Genomic DNA, 22,262 nt, shown 5'->3' on the forward strand with positions numbered 1-22,262 from the left:
TAAATTAACCAGTCATAATATAAATACAGAAATGAAGAAAAGTTTTGCCGTAGAATTTTACAGAGGTAACAAGCGTGCCCCTTTTGTTAGTTTAAAGGTTTATTCCCAGCTGAATATATTCGTATATTCCTAAAGGTGCTCTATGCATAAATATGCAGAGCAAAATACAAATATAAAAACAGAACGTTATTTTCACTTGAGCTTAACGTACTTAGCGATCATTAGACATAATCTGCATAGAAATTTTGTCACACTTTCATTTTCTCAACAGAAGTAGGAGGGGGAGGGCCTACCCCACTACCATATCCGCAAACACCACTAAGTTCGCCACCGCCTGGTAAGTATTACCTTCGGTAATTACATACATCATATATACATCACTTTCATTTACCCCCGGATTTGAAGAGTAGCTTTATATAGCTAATATTTCCGAGCATTTCAACAGTACGCACAGTACAAAGGGCAAAGACCAGACCACAACACCGGGAACTCCATGCCCTACTCTTTACGATACGTGTGTGGGTTTTTTTACTTCCCCTGCTGACCGTGGCACTAAAGATGCAGGAGACGGGGCCTACGGTTTGTCGACCTTACCCGAGAAGACTAGAATATCTATACCATATGCAGATGTCATTGCAAAGGCAGCATATTCTCCTCAGTTATTTTAAGACCCTGAGTGTTGGTCCGGTCTGGGAATCGAACCCGAGACCTTTCGCACGGTAGTCCGGCGCTCTACCAACTGAGCTTATCGGTTGGCAGTTTTAATTCATCAAATTATTTTTTTGTGGTATAAATTATTGAGAAATCTCTCTTCTTTAATATTAATAAACTTTGTTAAATCTCCAGCCTTTCAGAGTGGCAATGGTCTACAGTCTTCAACGCAGTTAGCTGGCTTAGTAGCGGGACTTAGCGTCCTTTTCGTCGTTGTTTTTATGGTAATATTCTGGCTTCGACGGAAAGCACGGAAAAACAAGCAACTTGCCCGCCAGCCCAGAAGGTAATTCAATTGCAAGACACGTAATACCATCTTTAAAAACAAAACTGACTCCGTGCGCGTACGATATTTTTTTTCCTTTAATATCCCGCATAAAGCCCAGGCCACTTTTGAAAAAATACCCTGATAGGTACCAGAACTAATTTTAAGGGCGTGGCCGGTACAAGTTTATTTTTACTCCTAAGAAGAACATGTCCCAACGTAGACTCTTTTACGCCGAAACAAGTGCTTATAAACAAGACAGTCTGCTTTAAAATGGATGGTACCACCCACATTTCACACATTTTTGGGCGCGAAATACAAACTTGTACCGGCAAACTGAACATGCTTTAAAATCTTATGAAGTTAAAATATACCACTGACAAAAATGCGATATAACTTTAAAATGTTTTGAAAGAATAGTTTTTGGAAAAAGGAGCACAATTTTATCTTTAACTGTTGTACAAATTGCGAAGATTATTTGTCAGCCGTCTATATTTTGATGGTTGACTGGCAATGGCCATACCAGGCCCCTTTTATGCCGCAACTTCTTGCTAAAAAGATAGAACGAGAGAGCGCCTTCCCCCCTTTTTTTAAACGCAGGAGGGCTTGCTGCGTGGCTTTTGGTAAGCGCAGATGGAAGTTATAGTCATGCAAACCAATGATCTCTTTTTACTTCAGGTCCAAGTCCACCATTATTCCTCTTTGGCGTTGGGAAGTTCTACCCCAACAGGTTGTCTTCGAGGAAGAGATTGGTCGAGGGGCATTTGGTAAAGTGTTAAAAGGCACGTACAAGGAATCCCCTGGGATTGAAGTGTTCTACAAGACAAGAACGCAGACCGTGGACTTCAAAGAAGGGCGAACAGTAGCTATTAAAGTTTTAGGAGGTAAATAATTTTCAGGTTACTTTCTGAGTCAACAACAAAGGACTAAATGGTCTAACTTTTCCACGAAATAACTTAACACTTCCGATCAGAATATTTGGAGTAACTGGTATGAATTTAAAAAGCTCAGGAGTTAGCTATGTTAACACTTAATGCCCGAGCACGGTGACCGGATACGATTCTTGCCGGGCACTGATGGGAACACACCATTCATCTTTTAGGTTCACACCTTGTACTCGGGCACCTAATGATGCTAGATAACTTGAGTAAGTAGTGCCTGAATATGATACCATTTTGTGGCCGTGTCCAGGCAACGGAGCTCAAAAACCAAGTATCGGAACATAACCTTAAATTCGTAATAAATGTTGTGGTTAATCATCGTGGTAGAGTACAATATGAATAAAGTACTTTTCGTTTGTCTCACGACGTTGTCACTTGTGATGTAGATCGCGACGTTTCGACTGCACACTGCTAGTCTTCATAAGGCAATAAGGTCGACTGGTCAGGTGTAACCTTATAAAGTACGCTGCTGCGCTGTGATTGGTTGGTTTTTAGCAGCTGTGATTGATGCATTTCGATCCTGCTGTTCCGGTGTGTGTTCCAGCGGGCGCGCCACAGGAGGAGTGCCACAGAGGGAAAACCACCACACAGGCAGTGAAGGCAGGACACGACCAGCGACAGGGAAGACAGAGGGCAGCGAAACGCGCGAACATCACAAGGACAACGCGGGGAAAACAAAAGATACATTATTATTTTAACCTTAAATTGTTTGTATGCTCTTTGCCGGCGATTTATACTGGTTATTGCATGTATACTTAAATTAAACACTTTTTGATCTTGTAAAAGTAAACTGGACTGCCTCATTTATGAGATGGTTTTTATAACCAGATCTTAACACTCAATCTGACTCTATCCGAGCAAAACTTTTCACCTAGAACAATACATTCCTAATTCTTGTATCTCTAATTACATTCAAAATACTTCACTAGACATTTTTCACGCCAAATTATATAATCATATTCATAAATAGCCATCGCACTTGACATTGACACTGAACTTGAAAATGCTGTCATGAAGACAGCGAAAAGTTGTTCCTTTTTGATATCGCTTGTTTTTATTTTAAAATGTTTAGCAAAAACATCTCTAATTCGAATGAAAGCCGCACATTTTAATCACAACGTTATTTCAAAGTCCCATACATACATGTACATATCATGAATCAAACGGCGATCATCACTTGAACTACATCCACATATAAATATATATAATTTTATTTTTAGACACAGCAGACGAGGAAGCCAGGAACCAGCTTTTGGAAGAAATTGAAATCATGAAAGCGATTGGTTCACACAGGAACGTTGTCAGCATGCTAGGCTGTTGGGTCAACTCTGATCCCATCTTCCTATTGCTAGAATATGTTCCGTACGGAGATCTACAGCGCTGGCTTAGGAACAAGAGAATGCAGGTAGATTGTAATGTATATACACCTTATTAGATGGTTTTTATATAATACGCAAAATTGCGCGGGTATATTTTGCGAGTTGCGTAATGAGCAAAATGCCCATTCAAGCCTTATTGCTTCGCTTTCCGCTCGTATTATTACCCTGTGCTTCAATGTATGGAATAATATAGCTGTAAGGCGAGCAGTCATTGCAATAAGCCCGGTTAATAACCCCCCTCCCCCGTTATGATAAGCTGCTCTGTTCTTGATAAACGTCGCCTGTTCTACCAAGTACCTATCCCGCGTCAAATACTAACACTCAGAGAACTGGGGTTTAATCTTAAATATATAAAAGCTTGAATAATCCGAGTAAGTTAAGTTTGTTTTACCATGAAAGAAAACAAAATAAACTTTGGTTTATAGTTTGGTGACTTTGGAAAGAACGAAAATATTGAAGGTAAAAAAAAAATGAGCACACCCTGTCACTTTTGAGTTCCCAAACATTTTTTGTAAAAACGCAGCGATAAATTTCCTTCAATTTTACGCTTGTAGAAAAGCTATCAAAAGAATTACTATAACGAAGGAGATCCCTTGAGGCTGGATGCAATCGAAGAATGCTTTGGTGTTGACGATGAATCAAAAGCACTGCTGGTGAGAGATGAGGGAGAAGACAAGGAATTAGTTCACTGCGACAAACCAACTATGGACGGTACAAACAACGATCTTGTAGACTCGGCTCGTCGTTATACGCTTGACCCTGCTTCTCAGGACGACGCAGCAAAGGAATCCAAACCAGACGTGGAAGGAAGAAAGAAGTCCACTCAAGTCCCACAGAATACTCGACATGGTACTGTGCAACACGAGGAAGATTTTATAGCGAAGGATCTTCTTTGCTTTGCGTGGCAGATAGCGCGCGGAATGGTAAGTACTTACTGACAAGCTTCGAAGCGGCAAACTCTATGCAAAACAATTTAACATGATGATATAAAGGTATATTGGGGTGATATGGATTAGAAAATTTGCTTGCTCTTCCTAGTAGTAATATGCTTTCATCAAGCCCTCCATCTGGAACGTAATCGTTTTACTGTATTGGTTCTTGTCTCTGTTAACCCACACGCCTAACCCCCTTCCTCCTTTTAACATGAACTTGAGCCAAGATGAATTATGAACAGTTAACTAAAACAGTGTATTTTGGGTTTGACTTCCTTGTAGAAGCATTTATCTTGCCCGCATTTTTCCATTGTGATATAAACTTTTCTCCGCTCTGGAAGACTTTCGTATTTAAGGGACGGGGATGCTCCTCGTCTCGCTTCGGGGCTGTAAATTGCAAAGTTTGGTCTCACTTAATGTGTTTTTTAGAGGACAATCATTTCTAGCAGTCAAAGTCTCGCTTAGCGGTTGCACGGTAAGAAATATAAAGCGCCGTCATACTGTACTAACGGTATTGACCGATCAGGCATAAAAATGGTATTTTTTAAGGGTCCAAAAAAGCTTGAACCAAGCCCATCAATTTTTCTGACGAGCACCCGGTCTCTTTCGTATGAGAGTGCCCTACCCCCACCCCAGGAGTATTTCGTTTGTACAGTTTGCATTTTGATACAATTTTAGACCGTGATTATTTCAAGGTTTATTCGGCTTCAAGCTTACTTATTCCCTCGTTTTTATCGTATGCAGAAATTCTTATCAAGCAATGGATTTGTCCATCGAGATTTAGCGGCCCGCAATGTTCTTCTTGGCGAGGACAAAATTGTAAAAATCTCTGATTTTGGATTGATGCGGCAAACCCATGAAAGCGTTTACCAAATAAAGAAAGGGAAAAAGATACCGGTGAAATGGATGGCGCCTGAAGCACTCTACAACAGTGAATACACCACGAAAAGCGATGTGTAAGTTTAATTATAGTGTTAGTTGTATGGTGACGCACTCTTAAGGCCGACTATTTAAACGAGGTTTAGATTGCGGTAAAGAAAGTCATGATCTAAATCGGGATTTAGCGTACGATTCCAACTATTTGAAACGACGTTTATTTCAAGTCGCATCTGGACGAAGTTTAACCGTCGATTTACAAACAATGGCAAGTTAAACCTGGTTTACACTAGCGACGCAAGCACAAGCGCAATTATAAGTAGTTTGCGCCAAGTGAAAAAGAACGTCGACATGAGATGTTTACTAGTTACATTGCTCAAATGCTCAGACGCGGGGAATCTGGAACGAGTGTTTTAATTGGACAGACATGGCCAGACGTCGTAAATTTCCTTGTGCTTATGCGGTGTTTCTTTTTTACACGGCATTACGCAAACGCAAGCACAAGCGTAAGCACCAAGGAAAGGAAAAAACTTTGATTCTTGTGCTTGTGCTTATGCTTGCGTCGAAGCCCTTTTTTACGGTGAAATAAGAGCTGTTATGCTTGCTTTGTGCTTGCGCTTGTGCTTGCGTTGCTAGTGAAAATTGGCGTTCAAAAAAAAACAATTTAATCAAGTTAGACTCCGGTTAGCCATAGTTTATGGAGCCATCGTCTGAACCCGGCTCGATTAAGCCTTAAACCACGTCTAACTAAGGCTTCGGCCCTTAATTTTTAAGTAATCGGTGGTCTACCCTCAGTTCCATCCAGAATTACTGGTTAATAAGTAACTTATTTCAAACTTTTTGCCTTTACTTCGGCATTCTGGCCTTTTCAAATCTTGCTTTACGCTTTCCCTCTAACATCTAACATAGCCTTACAACCCCCGCCTCCTGCGCGCTGCTTTTCCCGGTTGCCAACTAGTACTCTGTGGCCAACCATCTCATTATAACCTACTTAGAGTAATTTCGGCCATAAATTCCTTCGTATTTAATTTGCTTACGAACTCATCTCTGAAATCGAAACCAGGATATTCTTGAGCTCAAAAACAAATGAAAACATGTGGTCGTCAAGCCAGGGATTGGAAATGTTGACAATTGTGCAGCTAAATTTCCCAGGGGATGGATACTATTCGTATTCTTCTGAGTATTTAACCCTCAAGCTAGAGATAGTTTAGCAATGATTCTAACGCAAGTGAGTATGTATCTTGCGCCTTTTAGCATTATGTTCAATTTTTGTTCAAAAAGACTCTAGTGGTAAAGTTTATTTAATTATTTAATCAATTTTGTTAAGGTGGTCCTTTGGAATTCTTCTTTGGGAACTTTCCACAATGGGTAAGAACATGATTTACTATTTTCCAGTTATTTTTCAACAGTTTTCCTGTCCTGATCCAAATTCAGTTCAGAATAAAAAGGTTATTGAGTATAGACAAGAGAGGATCTTGGTTTGTAGGCTCCGGGCCAATGCACTTAAATCAGCCCTCGAACAAAGAAACTTGATAATATCGAATAAAGATGTATTTTATTGTCCATGATGACAAAAGGTATTGATGTGGCTGTCATTTCAGCTGTCACTTACTCGGGCTTAAAGATGAATTCCAGTCCGTACTGCGCAATCTCGGCTGCAATGTTTATCGGAGCCCAACACGAAGGAATGTTTACAAGCAAAACTAAAAATTCCGCGACAAACTTACCTTTTTCTTCATTATTAACGCCAGATATCCTTGCAGAACAAATAATAACGAGTAGAGGAACCTTGACGCTATTTCAAACCGACGTTTCAGCTCATCGGAAATTCAAGAAGTAAACGAACTGTAATGGCGGACTAAAAAACTTCATGTATGCTGTCACCGAAGTGTAACGTTTCAACGAATTCAAAACAAAAAGAAAAAAACCGGGAAACCAAAGTTTTATCAGCTAAAGGGGCTTTGTCATGGATTTTACCAGATTTTTGAACAGCCAAATATATCTTTGTGTCGTAGGAAAACTAAAAATAATGGTCCAGTTTTATTAAAAAATGCAATATTCGAGCACTGAAACTTTTTAGCTTCGTCTTTGGCTGCGGATGGCTCGGATGAAAATGGATTGCAATTTGAAAAATTTAGGCTTAACTTTTCAAGTTGTTTCAGCATGTCTTCAAAAAATCGATAATTATAGCCGCAACTTGATTACAATCTGCAAATTAAGGTTATATCTTTCTTTAGATGCTCAAAGATAATTTTTTCATGGTTAAGTTGGCTACTACAAATTTTAGAACAGTTTAGACCAAAAATCTGTGAAATCCCCCTGACGTAACCCCGTGAAAGACGGCATTCCTGGTTATAATATTCCTGACATTAACAATAGTAGGCCGATTGAGCCTACACTTCAAGTCCAAAACAGTCTTGCCACTAAACGATACATGTATCTTTGTTTGTACTATGATTCTGATCTGAATGGTAAGAGCGGCCAAAAGTGGCTGGCATACATCTTTATGCGTACTTAAATCTGTAGCAAAATTTCATTACAGGAGGAAATCCTTACCCCGGAATAAACAACAAAGAGTTGCACAATCTTCTCAAGACAGGATATCGCATGGAAAAACCAGACACGTGTTCTGATAAACTGTAAGTGAAGGTACCAGTTTTACGACTCACTTGTTATGTTCGTTATAAACGTGAAAAAACTGAGCCAGTATCCTTAAAACTACTGATTTTCATTTCTGTAGCATTTACTTGCTGACTTGCTATCTCATCTGCTTGCTTGCTTGCTTGCTAGCCTGTTTGCTGCTCGCTCCGGTTCCATGATAAATTCCTCTGCATTATATTCACAATCGCTCACCCTACACAGAGCACTATGCGCTCATGAATAAAATGTAAGTACCTTATTATATGAAATATTCGCGACACTTTAATTTCGCGATTTTAAAAATATCATGAAATTAAAGTGTCGTGAAAAGTAAGTGTCGCGAACATAAGTAGACGCGAAAATGAAGTGACCGTTATTATGTCCATTATTAAAAAATGATGAATTTATTAGTTATAAAACGTTTAGAAAAGGAAGTTCATGATCACTGCTGCCCTCCATGCCCAAGCAACTCTCTTTCGGTACATTCATTGAACTGGCCATCTCACTAGATTCCACGTTCTTTGTGGATGTAACAATTCTCACCGTTGTCTCTACTGGTATCTCTCATAAATATGGCGGCCGTCGGTAATGTGCGTCTTTTATAGTTCGAAGAAATCAGCGTTTCTTGAAAAACGGGAACTTGTAAAACGTCTGATCTCATATTGTCAGGAAAATAATCAAACTTGTAACGTAGGTAAAATCGCGAAATTGAAGTGACTGGATACGACGTTTTTGCAAAATTGCGAAATTAAAGTGTCGCGAAAAATCCAATCTCCGAAATCGCGAAATAAGGCTGCATTCATTATGTATCCTACAGGGGGGGGGGGGGGGGGGGGGGGGCAGAGGATTTTAGGGGGGTTCTCAAATTTTTAGAGCAAAAAAAGGGGGGATATGAAAATTGTTAAATATCTACTAGGGGGGATGCTTATTTTTTGTTAGATTCTATCTAGCTTTTGTAATAGTTTTAAAAAAGTGAAAAAAGAAATGATAAGTACAGCAGCTTCTTTCAAGGATTGTAAGCAACAAGGGTACCTCTATTATTCTGAGAGACTATAGTAGCTATTTGAAGTTTTCAAGTAGTGTGCCTGGCCTGTAGATGTAATGTTTCGATACAGCATAGAAAGTAAAACATCTAAAATGGAAACATTTAATGCAACCTCAGTCTAAGCAGTGCAACTTTATTGAATCAATGAATGCAAAAGAAAACAATGTAATTCAGTGCACAGTTTTATGAAATTGAACAGCAAATGTGCACTTAAATGTTCAATGAAAGCATACGAACAATATGACTGGAAAACTATCGCGTCCACGTTTGAAAATATGAACAAGCTATACGTCGAAGAACTTAACAAATATTAAGACCGTCATAAACTTTCTCTCCTTGGGAAGAAAAATGATAAGATAAGGAGAATAATGGCACATGTCGCACTTGAGAGGAATGATGCTGAACGGCCGGAAAATTAGGGTGAAGAGGATGGCGACAGCGGAGATGAATCCGTGGATGAGTGTGATAGTGAGAGTGATGATGATGATGAGGTTGTTGCTTTTGTCGACGAGAGTGACAGTGAAACGGAGGTTCCTGTCAATACTCCTGGTAGTACTCGTACACGAGCTGGCAGGCTATCTATACCTAATTTGCGCTACTTAGACTGGCTGGCATAGGTATGACATAAACTGTCAAAACGGCTCTCTCGATGTTGATATTAAACATGTCTCTTGAAATCTCAAACATATTAACTTATTATAGGAAATTAACGATACATGTTATTAACGCGAATTTCAAAAATTCGCGTTAATTTTATTGATGTTAACTTTTTTACTATAAGGTTTTAACCAGAACCTTTCTTGAATTCGCGTTAATTTTATTACGCGTAAATTTTGTTCGCGTTGTTAAAATGCTTCGTTATATTCCTATAATAAGGTAGTGTACTATTATACAGATATTTATTTTGATATTTCTTGTGAGGGAGGAGGGGGGGGGGGGTATTCATTTTTCGGCTGATTGCATGGGGGGATTATGAAAATTTGTATGGACGTTGGGGGGATATAAAAAAACGAGCCGCTGAAAAAAAAATCCTCTGTCCCCCCCTGTAGCATACATAATGAATGCAGCCTAAACGTGTCGCGAAAATTTCACGTAATATGGAAGCCGTTTTACACAATTAGTAAACCATACTTGTATGACTCTTTTTCAGATATCAGCTGGTGCTAGATTGTTGGAAGGACGAGCCCAGTGAAAGACCCACATTTGAGAGTGCGACGAGATCACTGGAACAAATGATGCAGGAGGACACTCCGTATCTGGATTTTGAATCACTTGATGAGTCAAAAGCATATTACTGCAACGAGAAGCTTTCTGATGAAGACGTCACGGTCTAGCGGCGGAAAAGGACTGGCAATCGGGAAAAAAGTACTATAACTGACTGCGAATTCCGGTCTCTGAGACCGGACTTAAATATGCTGAACTAGTCTCGAAGTTGGGTCACGCATTTGCGCTTTGTCACGCTTTGTCGCGAGTCGTCGCGCTATTTATTTAAAAAGATTTATTCAGGATTTCGAGAAAAAAGAAATAGCGTTCTTGCTAAATGTGAACTTATGACAAGCATTTTGGAGTTGTATTGAATAGTTAGGCCTTAAAGTTAGTATTGTTGACGTCATCGTTAACTCAAGACGCGTTGTCCCTTTATACACCCTTTGACGAGTTAACCGCTCCTTGATATTTCCGTGCACTAAAAATCGGCCAACAGTATATCGTTCAGGCCAAAATCCGTTTGTTAGACATGAACTCAACAGTACTGACCGATGATCATTATAGTGATTGTATTTTATGAAGTGTTTTATGTTCTTAAGTAAAAATTGTATCACGTAGATAGTTTTTAACTTTTTTTAACTAATTTAAATTTTAGTATTATTTAAGAGGTATACAACAGAATATTTTAGCTTACTTTAAGCTTTAGCATTTGTACTAGCTTATATATATAGTTTCCCCATTTAATGGCTGTTTACTGCTATTTTAATAATAACAAGAACATTGAGAAGCTTGAGAAGCTTAAAATCGGGCGCTTTGCCTTGAAAGGCAGGGTTCAGTACAGCAGAAACCACGAAGCAGTTACTTAAGTTAAGCACTCAGTCCGACTGTGTTTGTGTAAGTCACAGGGCTTGCATGAGCTGTATTAGTGTGCATAATATAATATCTAGAACGTTGTCGAGATTGCATTATTACTTAAAGACATGATGGTTTCAATTTATAAATGTATCTCACACAATACAAATAAACGATTGAAGTAGACGAATAGACAATGTAAAGTTTTAAGACTTAGCAAAGTGCAGTGTATTGGTAATACTGTAAGGTGCGGTTTCACCTGAAGGTCGTGTGCTTTTCGGTATTTTCCAGGCATTGCACTTTGATGGGACAGTACTACAACTGTTTACCGGGGAACTACTATTGTCAAGAAAATGATCACAACTTGTTGATGAATGATTGAACATTTGTTTCATACCATTACTGTAATAGCAATTGATGAAGGCTTTTAGTCCTGAACCAAAGTATAAGGACTGGGAAATACTGAAACCCATTATCAGCCACCTTAAACGGAAATATCTTGTTGGTGTTTCAAGGAATCCAAGGAAACTTCACTCATCCCATGTATCTATGTATTGCGGTATTTTGTAATTTTTTGAGTGATTTTTGGGGATGTTTGGCAGGTGATAGTTTTTTTAAAAGAATTAGTAAAATTTAGACAACTAAGAAATATTGAAAATTTAATGTGAATTTAACATTGGAATTTGAAGTTAGAAATTGGCAGACGGACACCAAACAGCCCCGTGACATCCTGGAGTGTTTTTGCATGGGGGTCAACTGTGTGATGATGTTTCCATTTTTTTCTTCAATCCCCACTGATAAAGAACTGTTGTTGGTGTTATGTTGGTGTTATCACATGTCAAGCCTTTAACAAGGTATGAAAGAACACAAGGATTTAAATTATTCTGGTGCTCAATTTTTGCGTAACTAAAATTAATGTTACTCAAATTCCTGATGGATTCTGTCTTAAACTGTTACGAGCTTAGTATTTCCAAATTAGTGCATGTCAATGTAAGGCAAGACAAGACATGCCTTGGTTCTTATGTAATTCTCTTAAAAACACATAAGATATTGACTATAATTTTGTCTGTGCTATGGCAATTCACAGTGGGGTGGTCTTGATGTGTCTTTAACTTGTAGACTGGACTGGACTAGTAAAACGCGGACTAGTAAAACGCGGACTTGTAAAACGCCTCTAGACACTTCGAATTCCTTGGCCACAATCATCTTACGGCTCTTTTCAATACATAATGTCTCAAAAAAATAGTAACCTCAGAAAGAAGTCAGAAGCAAATAAGGTCGAAAGACCGAATTTGAACATATAACGGCAAATGTTCTAATGTCACGAACGTAGGAGTCGTGTAGGCCCGTCACCTTTATTTACCACATACTGCCCCCAAATTAAAACAGTACCCTCAGAAAGAAGTCAGAAGCAAATAAGGTCGAAAGACCGAATTTAAACATTTAACGGCAAATATTCTAATGTCACGAACGTAGGAGTCGTGTAGGCCCGTCACCTTTATTTACGATTGACTGTTGATTTCTGGACGGGCCCCGTTCTACCTCGTGCGAGCAATACAAACGACTGCACTCAACAGACGTCAAGTAGTGGAAAGAAAGAAACATATGCACACAACTCATAGCATCAATCCCGTTGTTTTAGTAGGGGTTTGCAGAACGAACATGTGCTATACTGCAAAAACATCTCCACGCTAAAACAGACCATAGAGTGCTCAAAAAAGCTAGAAATATGCCGTCGAAGAAACACACAAGAGCTTCAAACACAAATTGTTTCGCTCGCTAAACCGTTTAGTTTTATTCGATTTACAAGCGCTTGTTTTACAAGTCCGCGCTCTACAAGTCCGTGCTTAACAAGCCCTCGTTTTACAAGTCCGCGTTTTACAAGTCCGCGTTTTACTAGTCCGCGTTTTACTAGTCCGCCTTTTACAAGTCCGCGTTTTACCTGAGTCCGCGTTTTACTAGTCCGCGTTTTACAAGTCCGCGTTTTACTAGTCCGCGTTATACTAGTCCGCGTTTTACAATTCCGCGTTTTACTAGTCCGCGTTTTACTAGTCCAGTCCAGTCCTCAAAATACAGTATGCCAAAACTCCCCGCCCTCTAAAGATAAGTCCTTGACGGTTCTTGTCGTTTTTCGGTGCCTATATATTCATCTTCGGCATCTTTCTCATCCACCTCTCGTTCTGTCCTGTGTCTGTCATCACACGAAAGAAAAGCTGATTCTCAAAAAATCTGCCACAAAAGGAAATTGACAAAAACAATATGAAAACCATATATCGAAAGTTTCTTATTCTAAAATTTTATCATACGTCTTAATTCAGAGCTACAAAGAAGTTCCTCCTTTTGAGTTATTGATACTGTTCTTACAGTACCTCTTTCCACTAGCGAAATTTTACAAAATTCCTTCGCGGCGAAAAGGTAGCGCGAATCCAGAACAGACTCCAATCGAGAGTGGGTTAATTCTAGATTACTATTAATTAACTATTACAACATTCATTTTTAAAATAGTTTCCCAAGCCGACTAAACGTCGAGTGTATCTTTCAGTAAACAAAACATGCCGTTGTGACGCCGGAAATCCAGCTCACGCATACTATACCCCGTGACTCACGCAAACCTCCGACTTACGTGCTACTACAGTCATTCCTTTCTAAACATTTTTTTTTTGACCACCACCGTACCTTTCTACCCAAAAAACCCATGAAACCGCCCGGTTTTAACCTGTTTTAACCTTTCAAAAATTAGAGCGTTCGAAACTAAATAAGATCCGTAATCACAAACAACATACAGCCGTTTACCAGCACTCTTTAAAACTCCTGAAACCCTTCAAAATCAGGCAAAATAAATCTTTGAAATAACCTTTATCAAAGTTTCTAATTTTTTATTCAGTTCTATAAAATGCCTTTCATACACTACTGTCAAACAAAAATTTCAATTTCCTCAAAGTTTCAAGACAAAAGAATAACAAATATTTCGTGCACAATGTAATTTGATTAAGCCAATATTATCACGTCTAAAAATACTTCAAGCAATTCAGTGAAAACCCGTTTTTTTTTTTCGTATCAACGAAAATCACTTTCGAATAATCAATACATGAAAATAACAATAAGATCAAAAGGAAGAAAGGAACCTTTCTAATTATTTGAAGACTTTCAAAGCCGTGATATTATGCATCCAATCCGCGATAAAATTTAATTACAACAAAATCCAAGTTCTCATTTTGAATTCCATTTTTTTCAGTTGATACCTTTATCCAACTTGTGAAAAATTCCATTCAAGTTCCTATTAATACTGTACATTCCCAATGTTTTGCTCAGGTCTTCAGAAGCGTCTTACTAACCAAATCTAAAATAATTCCAAAACATGCTGTACAAACATTCTACTCTTTGTGACAAACGACTTGACGACCAATTGTTCAGAAATGAAAATCGACACAGTTCTTGCTAAATAAAAAAAAAAGTTTTACGGCGGAGTCAGGCTCAAAAAATATACCGCAAGATCACACCCCCATTCATAGTCAGAAACCAGCAAACCATCTAGTTTGCTAAAAAAAAAAAACACTGCGTGACATCAATGACGTTACCTTTTTCATTTACAAAAATAACTTTAACTTGTCAAAGTAAGTGCAATTTCACAATGGTGAATATCAGTACAGTATGGGGCCCAGTTCTCGGCCACTTTGTGTTTAACGCGTTTTTTCACACTCCAGTTGAATCAAAAGAAAAAGGTATTTCCTTCAAACGATAGACTGATTCATGTGCTTTAAGTATCTTGAGTTTGATCGTTCAATTCGATATAGAAAGCTCACACGTCGAGTTTACGCGGAGGTAGGTGAATTTGCATTCCCAAAAAAGTTGTTTGTTTACGGCTCCAAATTCATGGATGTAGTTAAATTCGTATTTTATCCAAAAGCCCCCACCATACGAGCTAATTTTTGGCATGTGAAACGTAGAATAATTCAGCTTTCTGCTTTAGTTAACTTTTCGTTGAACCGTTGTATTTTTTGGTCTTAATTTACTTCGAAATTTTTTCTTGCGACGTTTGCGTATTTGCCAGTTCTCGGCCACCCTGCTCGCTATCACAGCTTAGCGCTTGGTTTTTAATATAATTTCATCTGCTGCTGCCAGAATGAAAGAAATAAATGTTTTAAAAATAAAGTTCAATCTTATCTCTAAGTTTTGAGCTGACTCTTGTCTTGTCTATTATTTCTACAACACCTAAATCTTTCAAGACCTTTTCACTGCAAAATAAACCATCTAAATGCACGGGTCACACAATGCGGTTTTGCCAGAACCTGCACATAGGCAACTAGGCGCGTTAAAATCCTTCTTTTCTAAAGTAAAACAAAGCATCATAAAAATAATTTGGGATCGATATAGTATAAATAGGTTTACAGAGTGATTTTATGACTGTGAAAATTAATTGAGCATTTTTTACAGATAATTACGGACAAGCTTTTTAGTGGCCGAGAACTGGGCCAAGGTGGCCGAGAACTGGGCCCACAAATGGAGCTTTTATTTTTATTATTGCTCGGGCAAATTAATTTTTGACCGGTCGATAGCTTTACACCAAAAAGCTGAATAATGTAGCTAGCTCTGGGAGAAATTTTAAGTTCCTGCGATTCTTCTGAGGTAAGAAATACAAGTTTACGTCAAAAGTGGCCGAGAACTGGGCCCCATACTGTACTTTGCCCCGTAAGCTTTTTTCTCTGTCCTTCCGCCGAAGCAAAAAAACACAACCTGATTACACATTAACCCAAAAGTCGACCAAGTGTGCCTGCAACGATTTCCTGTCAAAACTAAAATGAAAACCATTGCGGTATGCGTCACCCGTAGCGGTTTTGTAGCAACCCCGAGCTATCCCCGTCTTTTTGGCCGCGCCAGGAGACTACGCTCTAGGACGACCAAAGGGTAAACCTTAAATCGGCCACGCCCGATTAATAAAGGCATTCATTTATATATCGTATAATCCTTGATGCTCAGTTTCTGATCTCAAGAAAGACTAAGAAATCCATTACACAAGAAGATGTACTTCATCTTTATCTTCCTTATTATGCCTCCTCGGGATTTTGCCTCTGGGCGACAGATTTTTCAGGTCTTTTTTGGCGTGCCATTATAGTATTTGCCAATGATGCTCCATCTGCACGTGCTAAGCAAACTAAACGGATCGAAATCCGCCAATCACAGCCCACTTGCATGACCTTCTAAATTGTGGGCTCATTTGCATGAAACGAACACCGGTATGCATCGGTTTTGATTGGCTTATTTCAAAAGCACGTCGAAAGACGATATCGATAGATGGATGTAGAAAGATAGCTATGCATGTAACACTGAAAGCGGGTGTAAATGAAATCTGAACGATGTTCGCACAACTTGCAAAAAAGTCATTCCGGCATTAGCTAGCGGATATATACCTCTGAAATTGCCAAAACAATTTTAACAACAACAACCCAGGTGCGTTGAAAATCGTGGTACGTTCATTTGCATTTCAGCGCTAAAAAGTAACGCGAAATTATAAAATTTTGTGTTTTTATAACTACGCGAGGACGGCGAAATTTAAGAATTGAAATAATGGGTTTACATTTTTAGTGAAGATAGTTCTGACCCCTTTACAATTACTGAATCTACGGCATCATTGTCGTGGTTGCTTTAGCTTGCACCTCGCCGGAAAAGATGGCCTGCTCCCAAACCGTAGAAAAACCTCTGACTGGAGCGTAAATTGACCGCGTTTCAAGTTGTGAGAACACGTGCATTGAAAATCCTGGTACATTCATTTGCATTTCAGCGCTTAAAAGTGATGCGAAATCACAAAAGTCTGTGTTTTTATAACTACGCGACGACGACGAAAGTTTAGAATTAAAACAATGGGTTTACATTTTTAGCGAAGAAAGTTCTGACCGCTTTACAATTACTGAATCCACGGCATCGTTGCCGTTGTGGCTATAGCTTGCACTTCGCGGGAAAAGATGGCCTGCTCCTGCACTGTCGAAAAACCGCTGACTGGAGCATAAATTGACCGCGTTTTAAGTTGTGAGAACATCGTTATTAGGTTCCAGACCTCCTTTCTATCCCCCTCTCCTTTAATATCTCCGGAACCAATACAGATATTTAAAAATAAAAAACGCCATTTTGAATCTTTCATATAATTCTTTATGATACCACTAAAATTGCAAGAGGTAAAAATTTTATTATAGTAGCGTGCGTTTGAACCAGCAGCTCCAGCTGCAAATGGCTTAGACTTGCACCAAGTCGCCCTCAGGCATCAAGCGTCGAAAGGACTTTGAGAAAGTCTACAAATCTTGGTGCCAAGGACAGCTACTTAGCATGATGTCGTTTTAATTTGTTCATCGGGTGAAGTGCTCTCTTATCATTTGTCCTTTTTTCTTATTCTTTCACAATGCAAACATAACTTGTAACATAACTCCGAATCTCAATGAAAGGCAAACATTCGCTTCTGAAATCATAAAAAGAGCGCATTTCAGTAACTCATGATGTCCAAAATCATGAACTTTACCTCATTCTAACAGCAGCATAGCACTCTGATCCTGTCATACTGTTTCGATTATGCATTTTTAATCAATAAGTATTTACGCAGCTGTAATCAGTTTTGTGATCTCAGATCAAACACCAGCTGCTGTTCTTTGTAACCCCGAGGCTCTTACCGCTAAGTTTCAAGTTGAAATTAGTCAAAAGCTGAAAGTAAATTAATTTTTTGTCACCAGAATGCACTAAAAACACCATATTCTCCAATGAAGTGACTAGAGAGATGTAGAATAAATGCAAATACTTATTACAGCAAGATGTTAACGTTTTAAAACAGCGACGTGCTGCTTAACTTGTAAATAAGACTGGATATTACAATTTCGAAGCCATTATTGACGCGTTTTGTGCGTTAATTATATACAGAAGGTGTAATTAGCGATTTGATAACATGTGACGGGTAAGTATGAATGTATAAAATGGTCTTTTCCTGATTTACTTCACGTAACTTGTTTTGCAATTTTGTGTTGTTTTTTGAGACGAGGCGAGAACTCTTTGGTGACACTTGGTGTGAGACTGTGTATTGAACCTGAGCACTACATGCATCAAACGATGAAGCAAACATAAATCATACCAACAGTATGTAAGTAGGCTTCAACTTTGTTTTACATTTTAGAAACAAAAAGTTTTCATTATATCTAACATTCGTTTAAAACGTAGCTTGGGCTTAGCCACTTTTCCGTACTACAAGGTAAATCTTCTATTATACTCAGTTTAAACTTTGTCGTTCGCAATCCGCTGTTATCCTAAGTCTTAACCATTTTTGATTATGTTGGGTTTCTATCCCTTCTTTTGGTGTTTTAGAAAACTGATATTACTTAAACTTTCCCTTCAGTTTTCACATAAGTTTGTACACCGGATATATGATTTAAAATAGCGTGCGATTCTTTTATTTCAACTCAAATTTCTAAACTCTTAAAATGACTAAAATAGGATGTTGGAACATTTAATTTTATGAAGGGTGTTCACTGAGTAAGGCTTACTAAAGTGTTCTTCAGTCAAGGATGAATTCGTGATCACATACGAGTAATTTTTGCTCGTTAAAGCGGGAATCAGTCAACTGATCAGTTTACATCCGAATTCATTACAGCGAGCTTCGTATGTCGAAGTTTGCTTTTCTCTGTACAGAAATATCAGAGAGATGGCAACACGCATTGGCAAAGTAAATGAAATGAATTCAAGTAAGACTGAAGATATCCGTGCTCTTTCAACCGAATGCTTTAATTTTTGATCGCTTATCGATGTTCGAATCACACAAAATGCATGTGGCCACTGGCTATCATTATGTTGAACTACCTGGTATAAAAATGACATTGCGGCGTTAGTTATGAAAGATGTGATGGAAGATCAAAATATAAGTGAGAAATCTAAATGTCCACACGAACGACCAAAAGAATAAGACAAAATAATTTCACAATGCTTAAATTTATAATCATCGTGACTTAAGCTGTGAGCTCATACAAACAAAAAGAACACATGAATATTTAAAGAAAAGTAAAAAGTTGACAAAAAATGTCAATTCTTAAATTGATTATAAAACTTCAATTATTTTGTCGCTAAGTCAATTGCAGCCTTATGATCGTTTTAGCTTTCGCTAGGATGAATGGCAAAAAAATCTGGGGATCATCATAATCTTCGACGTCATCGACCTTTTCATGTATAAAAATTAATACCTCTAGATCTTGTGTTATGCGGAAAGAAACCACTGACAACTTAAGTTGAATAACCAATATGATTGAATTGTGATCTCAAAACTCTCTCATTCTCTTCAAAAATGGTAAAATGTTTCAATCGTAAAAAAATATCGTTTTTTTTCGCGGGTTTATTTTGGCAACCAGCCAACAGACATAAAATTACATAAAAGGCAAAATAAAATGAATGAGCCTCTGCATGAAACTGAGAAATTAGGTTTGCCTGTATTTTAATGTGTTTTAATGTGTTATAATGAATATAACACTAATGTAAAGGGCTCCGGTAATAGATTTTTTTTTTCATAAAAAGATATCGGTTCAAAGATTAGAAAAACACATTAATTTTATTTTATGAACAATTTACGTTGAATAGAAATGACCGAGAAACTTTATTTCACCTGCCAACGTGAATAAAAGAACCATATATTTCGTCAAAACAAACTACTAAGCTATTCTGAGCTATTGAAAAAATGATTTAAAACAAATGATCTTTCGCTTACAGTTCTACAAGTTTGTGATCTGCATGCCGTGTTTTATATTACTAACTAATTTAAGCTTTAATAGATTTTTAACTTTTTAACTTTTTATTCTTTTATATGATTTATTTTTATATTGTTGTATATTTTTCTTTTTACAGGACCCCTTTGATAACAGTACTCATGTGCTGAAGGGTCATCCTGTTTAAAAATTCGTTATTATTATTATTATTAAGCTAGACAGTGAGTCCATCGATGAAAATGAATTTAATTATTTAACAAATACGAATCTTTATTAATATTACAACATATCCCGTTCTTTTGCATTTTCTTTTGTATTTTCTTTTATTGTAATAAATTTTATTCATGTTATAATTACAAATGTAAATTTTTTTTTCTCCTCGCATAATTTGCTCCAACCATTTTATCAGTAGACATGTTTAGATTTAATCTGAATATAATATATGCTGGTTCTTGTCGGCTTGTGTTTGTGCTTATGTCCATTGAAACATTATTTTCATATATTGCCCAAACACACCAAGCACGTGACTAAAGCGGTGTAGCCGTCCAATCGGTTTTCTCTCTTTTTTTTAGTTTGACAAAAAGCTAGAGACAATGCTGTCAAGATTGTGTTTGTATTGTCTGGTCCTTACTCTTGTCCTGATAAATGACCAAGTGGAAATGCAGTGGTGCAAACAATGCGAAGTGGGTCCATGGGGCCCGTGGACCCCTTGTAGCCAACCCTGTGGCGACGGAGGGACAAAGATACGTGTACGACCTATCACAACTTTTCCCAATTGCGGTGGACTCTGTCCCCCACTAGGTGAAACCCTTTCTTGTAATACGGGATGTCCTAATGGCGGAACTCCGATTTCTGGAAGAGATGGAGAGTGCCTTTGTAAAATTGGATACAGTGGACAGTGCTGCACGCAAATCGACGGTAAACATAATTTACAATGATGTATTCTTACTGGGATCAGTGGTATAAAATGGTCAGTATAAAGAGTGATTACTAGAAATAGTTGACACTAGAGCTGCCCCCCGCTGTGAACCAAGGTTTTTTCTTTTTCAGCACATCCGTTACTAAAGTCAATTCAGTGGTTAGCAAAAGGACTAATTAATACTTTATTACGCAGCAATTGAGAAGATTGGTTGTTACAACGACACTTCAGAGCACGCAATCCCAACATTAGAAGGGCAAGATGACATCTTGGATGGCAACGCAACGTCGAGAAATGACCCAATCGGGAAATGCTACGAAGCGGCCAAAAAACGAGGCTTTAAAGTTTTCGCTCTTCAGGATGGTGGATGGTGCTCATCGAGTGATACTGCCGAAAACACATTCAATAAATATGGAATATCCTCGAATTGTAAAAGTGATGGTGAGGGAGGTGGCTCGTTGGCTAATCAGGTCTATTACATAAAAGGTATTACCGTTCAACTAAAACAATTGGGGGAGGGGGTACTACATTCATACAAATGCGCACACAATTGTTAAAACGTCTCAAACATTTTCCTTTTTCACGCCTTTTTGTGCAATAATTAAGTTATTTTTTACTGTGATTGGTCGAAAGTCATTTGCAACAACTCTATGAAACGGTCGGAGATTTTTTTGTATAAAAAGGAAAATGAAAAAACTTCCTTTCCATCTATGCTTTTAGCGAGTTATGCAAGCACTTGGTATTTCTGCAACTTTTCTCGTTCTCGAACTCGTTTGCAATGACTATATTGAAACACAGAAATCGTTTTAATTTTCTAAATATTTCGATTAATTGAACATTCTGCTGTTTAAATAGATTATAAAGGTGTTGGATGCTATATAGACACCGCCGATCGTGCGATTCCGACACTTGAAGGAACAGATCCCATCTTGGATGGAGATTACTGGAACCGTCAAAACCCAGTGGCTAAGTGCGCTGTTGCAGCTCGCAAAAGGGATTTCCTCGCGTTTGCACTTCAAGCTGGTGGATGGTGTGCATCCAGTGACACGGCATTAAAGACATTTTACAAATATGGCCAAAGCAGCGATTGCAAGGAAGACGGTGAAGGAGGCGATTGGGCAAACAATGTTTACGTCTTTCAAGATAAAAGTAAGTAAGTCAGTAAGTAAGTGTAAATTTGTTTTAGATAGTATATGACATTTTTACATTTGCCGTTTTGTATTTGATTTGATCATGCAATTTGTTTTGCTTCTCACTTGTAATAAAGGGTACTATTCGCTGTCAACTGTTTTCTTAGGTATTTTTCTTCCCTATTTTTTCTTTTCCTTTTCTTTTTTTTCTATTTTTCTACCCTATTTTCCTAGCACTCTATTGTTTGTTTATGGTGTGGAGTTGTCTTAGTTGCAAACCCCTTTTCAACAAACGGCATGCAATGCATGCAGTAGCGATGACGTTTCCTAAGGGGTATTGAATAATTTTGCTTGCATGCTTGCTTACTATTACTGAATCTATCAGACTATGTAGAAAATAACAGTGACTGATGTAGGCTCTGAAGTGCATAGATTATATTGTACATATTAGTTATAAGTTAAGTATTTTAAACGATTTAAGCTAGTATTTTTAAATATTTCTAGTTTTTAAGTATCTTTAATTAGTGTCCCCAATAAGTCCACAAGGGCTAAACACATAGACACGGCAATAACGTTTTTACTTACTTACTACTTATCAACCGATATAGCGATCCGAGACAAAGATACATGATCCTTCGATTCC

The 22,262-nt window shown here is 38.0% G+C and overlaps 1 protein-coding gene across 4 annotated transcripts in view; it reads left to right on the forward strand.

The window, feature by feature from the left end:
* LOC144662599 (uncharacterized) overlaps positions 1 to 22,262 on the forward strand; it is a 56,582-nt gene that overhangs the window by 17,099 nt on the left and 17,221 nt on the right. For 2 of the 4 annotated variants that reach the window (XM_078523455.1, XM_078523446.1), the window contains 9 exons: positions 272 to 337; positions 847 to 997; positions 1,655 to 1,860; positions 3,138 to 3,322; positions 3,851 to 4,219; positions 4,973 to 5,184; positions 6,432 to 6,472; positions 7,647 to 7,743; positions 9,940 to 10,682. In XM_078523455.1, coding sequence (XP_078379581.1) covers positions 272 to 337; positions 847 to 997; positions 1,655 to 1,860; positions 3,138 to 3,322; positions 3,851 to 4,219; positions 4,973 to 5,184; positions 6,432 to 6,472; positions 7,647 to 7,743; positions 9,940 to 10,123 — 1,511 coding nt within the window. In that variant the 3' untranslated portion in view covers positions 10,124 to 10,682. Of the gene's footprint in view, positions 1 to 271; positions 338 to 846; positions 998 to 1,654; positions 1,861 to 3,137; positions 3,323 to 3,850; positions 4,220 to 4,972; positions 5,189 to 6,431; positions 6,473 to 7,646; positions 7,744 to 9,939; positions 10,683 to 21,344; positions 21,639 to 22,262 lie in introns of those variants that run through there. The other 2 variants (XM_078523470.1, XM_078523463.1) reach the window with 2 other exon arrangements.

This window comes from Oculina patagonica, chromosome 1, assembly GCF_052425735.1.
Source record: "Oculina patagonica isolate OP01 chromosome 1, crgOcupat, whole genome shotgun sequence".
In the NCBI taxonomy this organism is placed as follows: Eukaryota; Metazoa; Cnidaria; class Anthozoa; order Scleractinia; family Oculinidae; genus Oculina; species Oculina patagonica.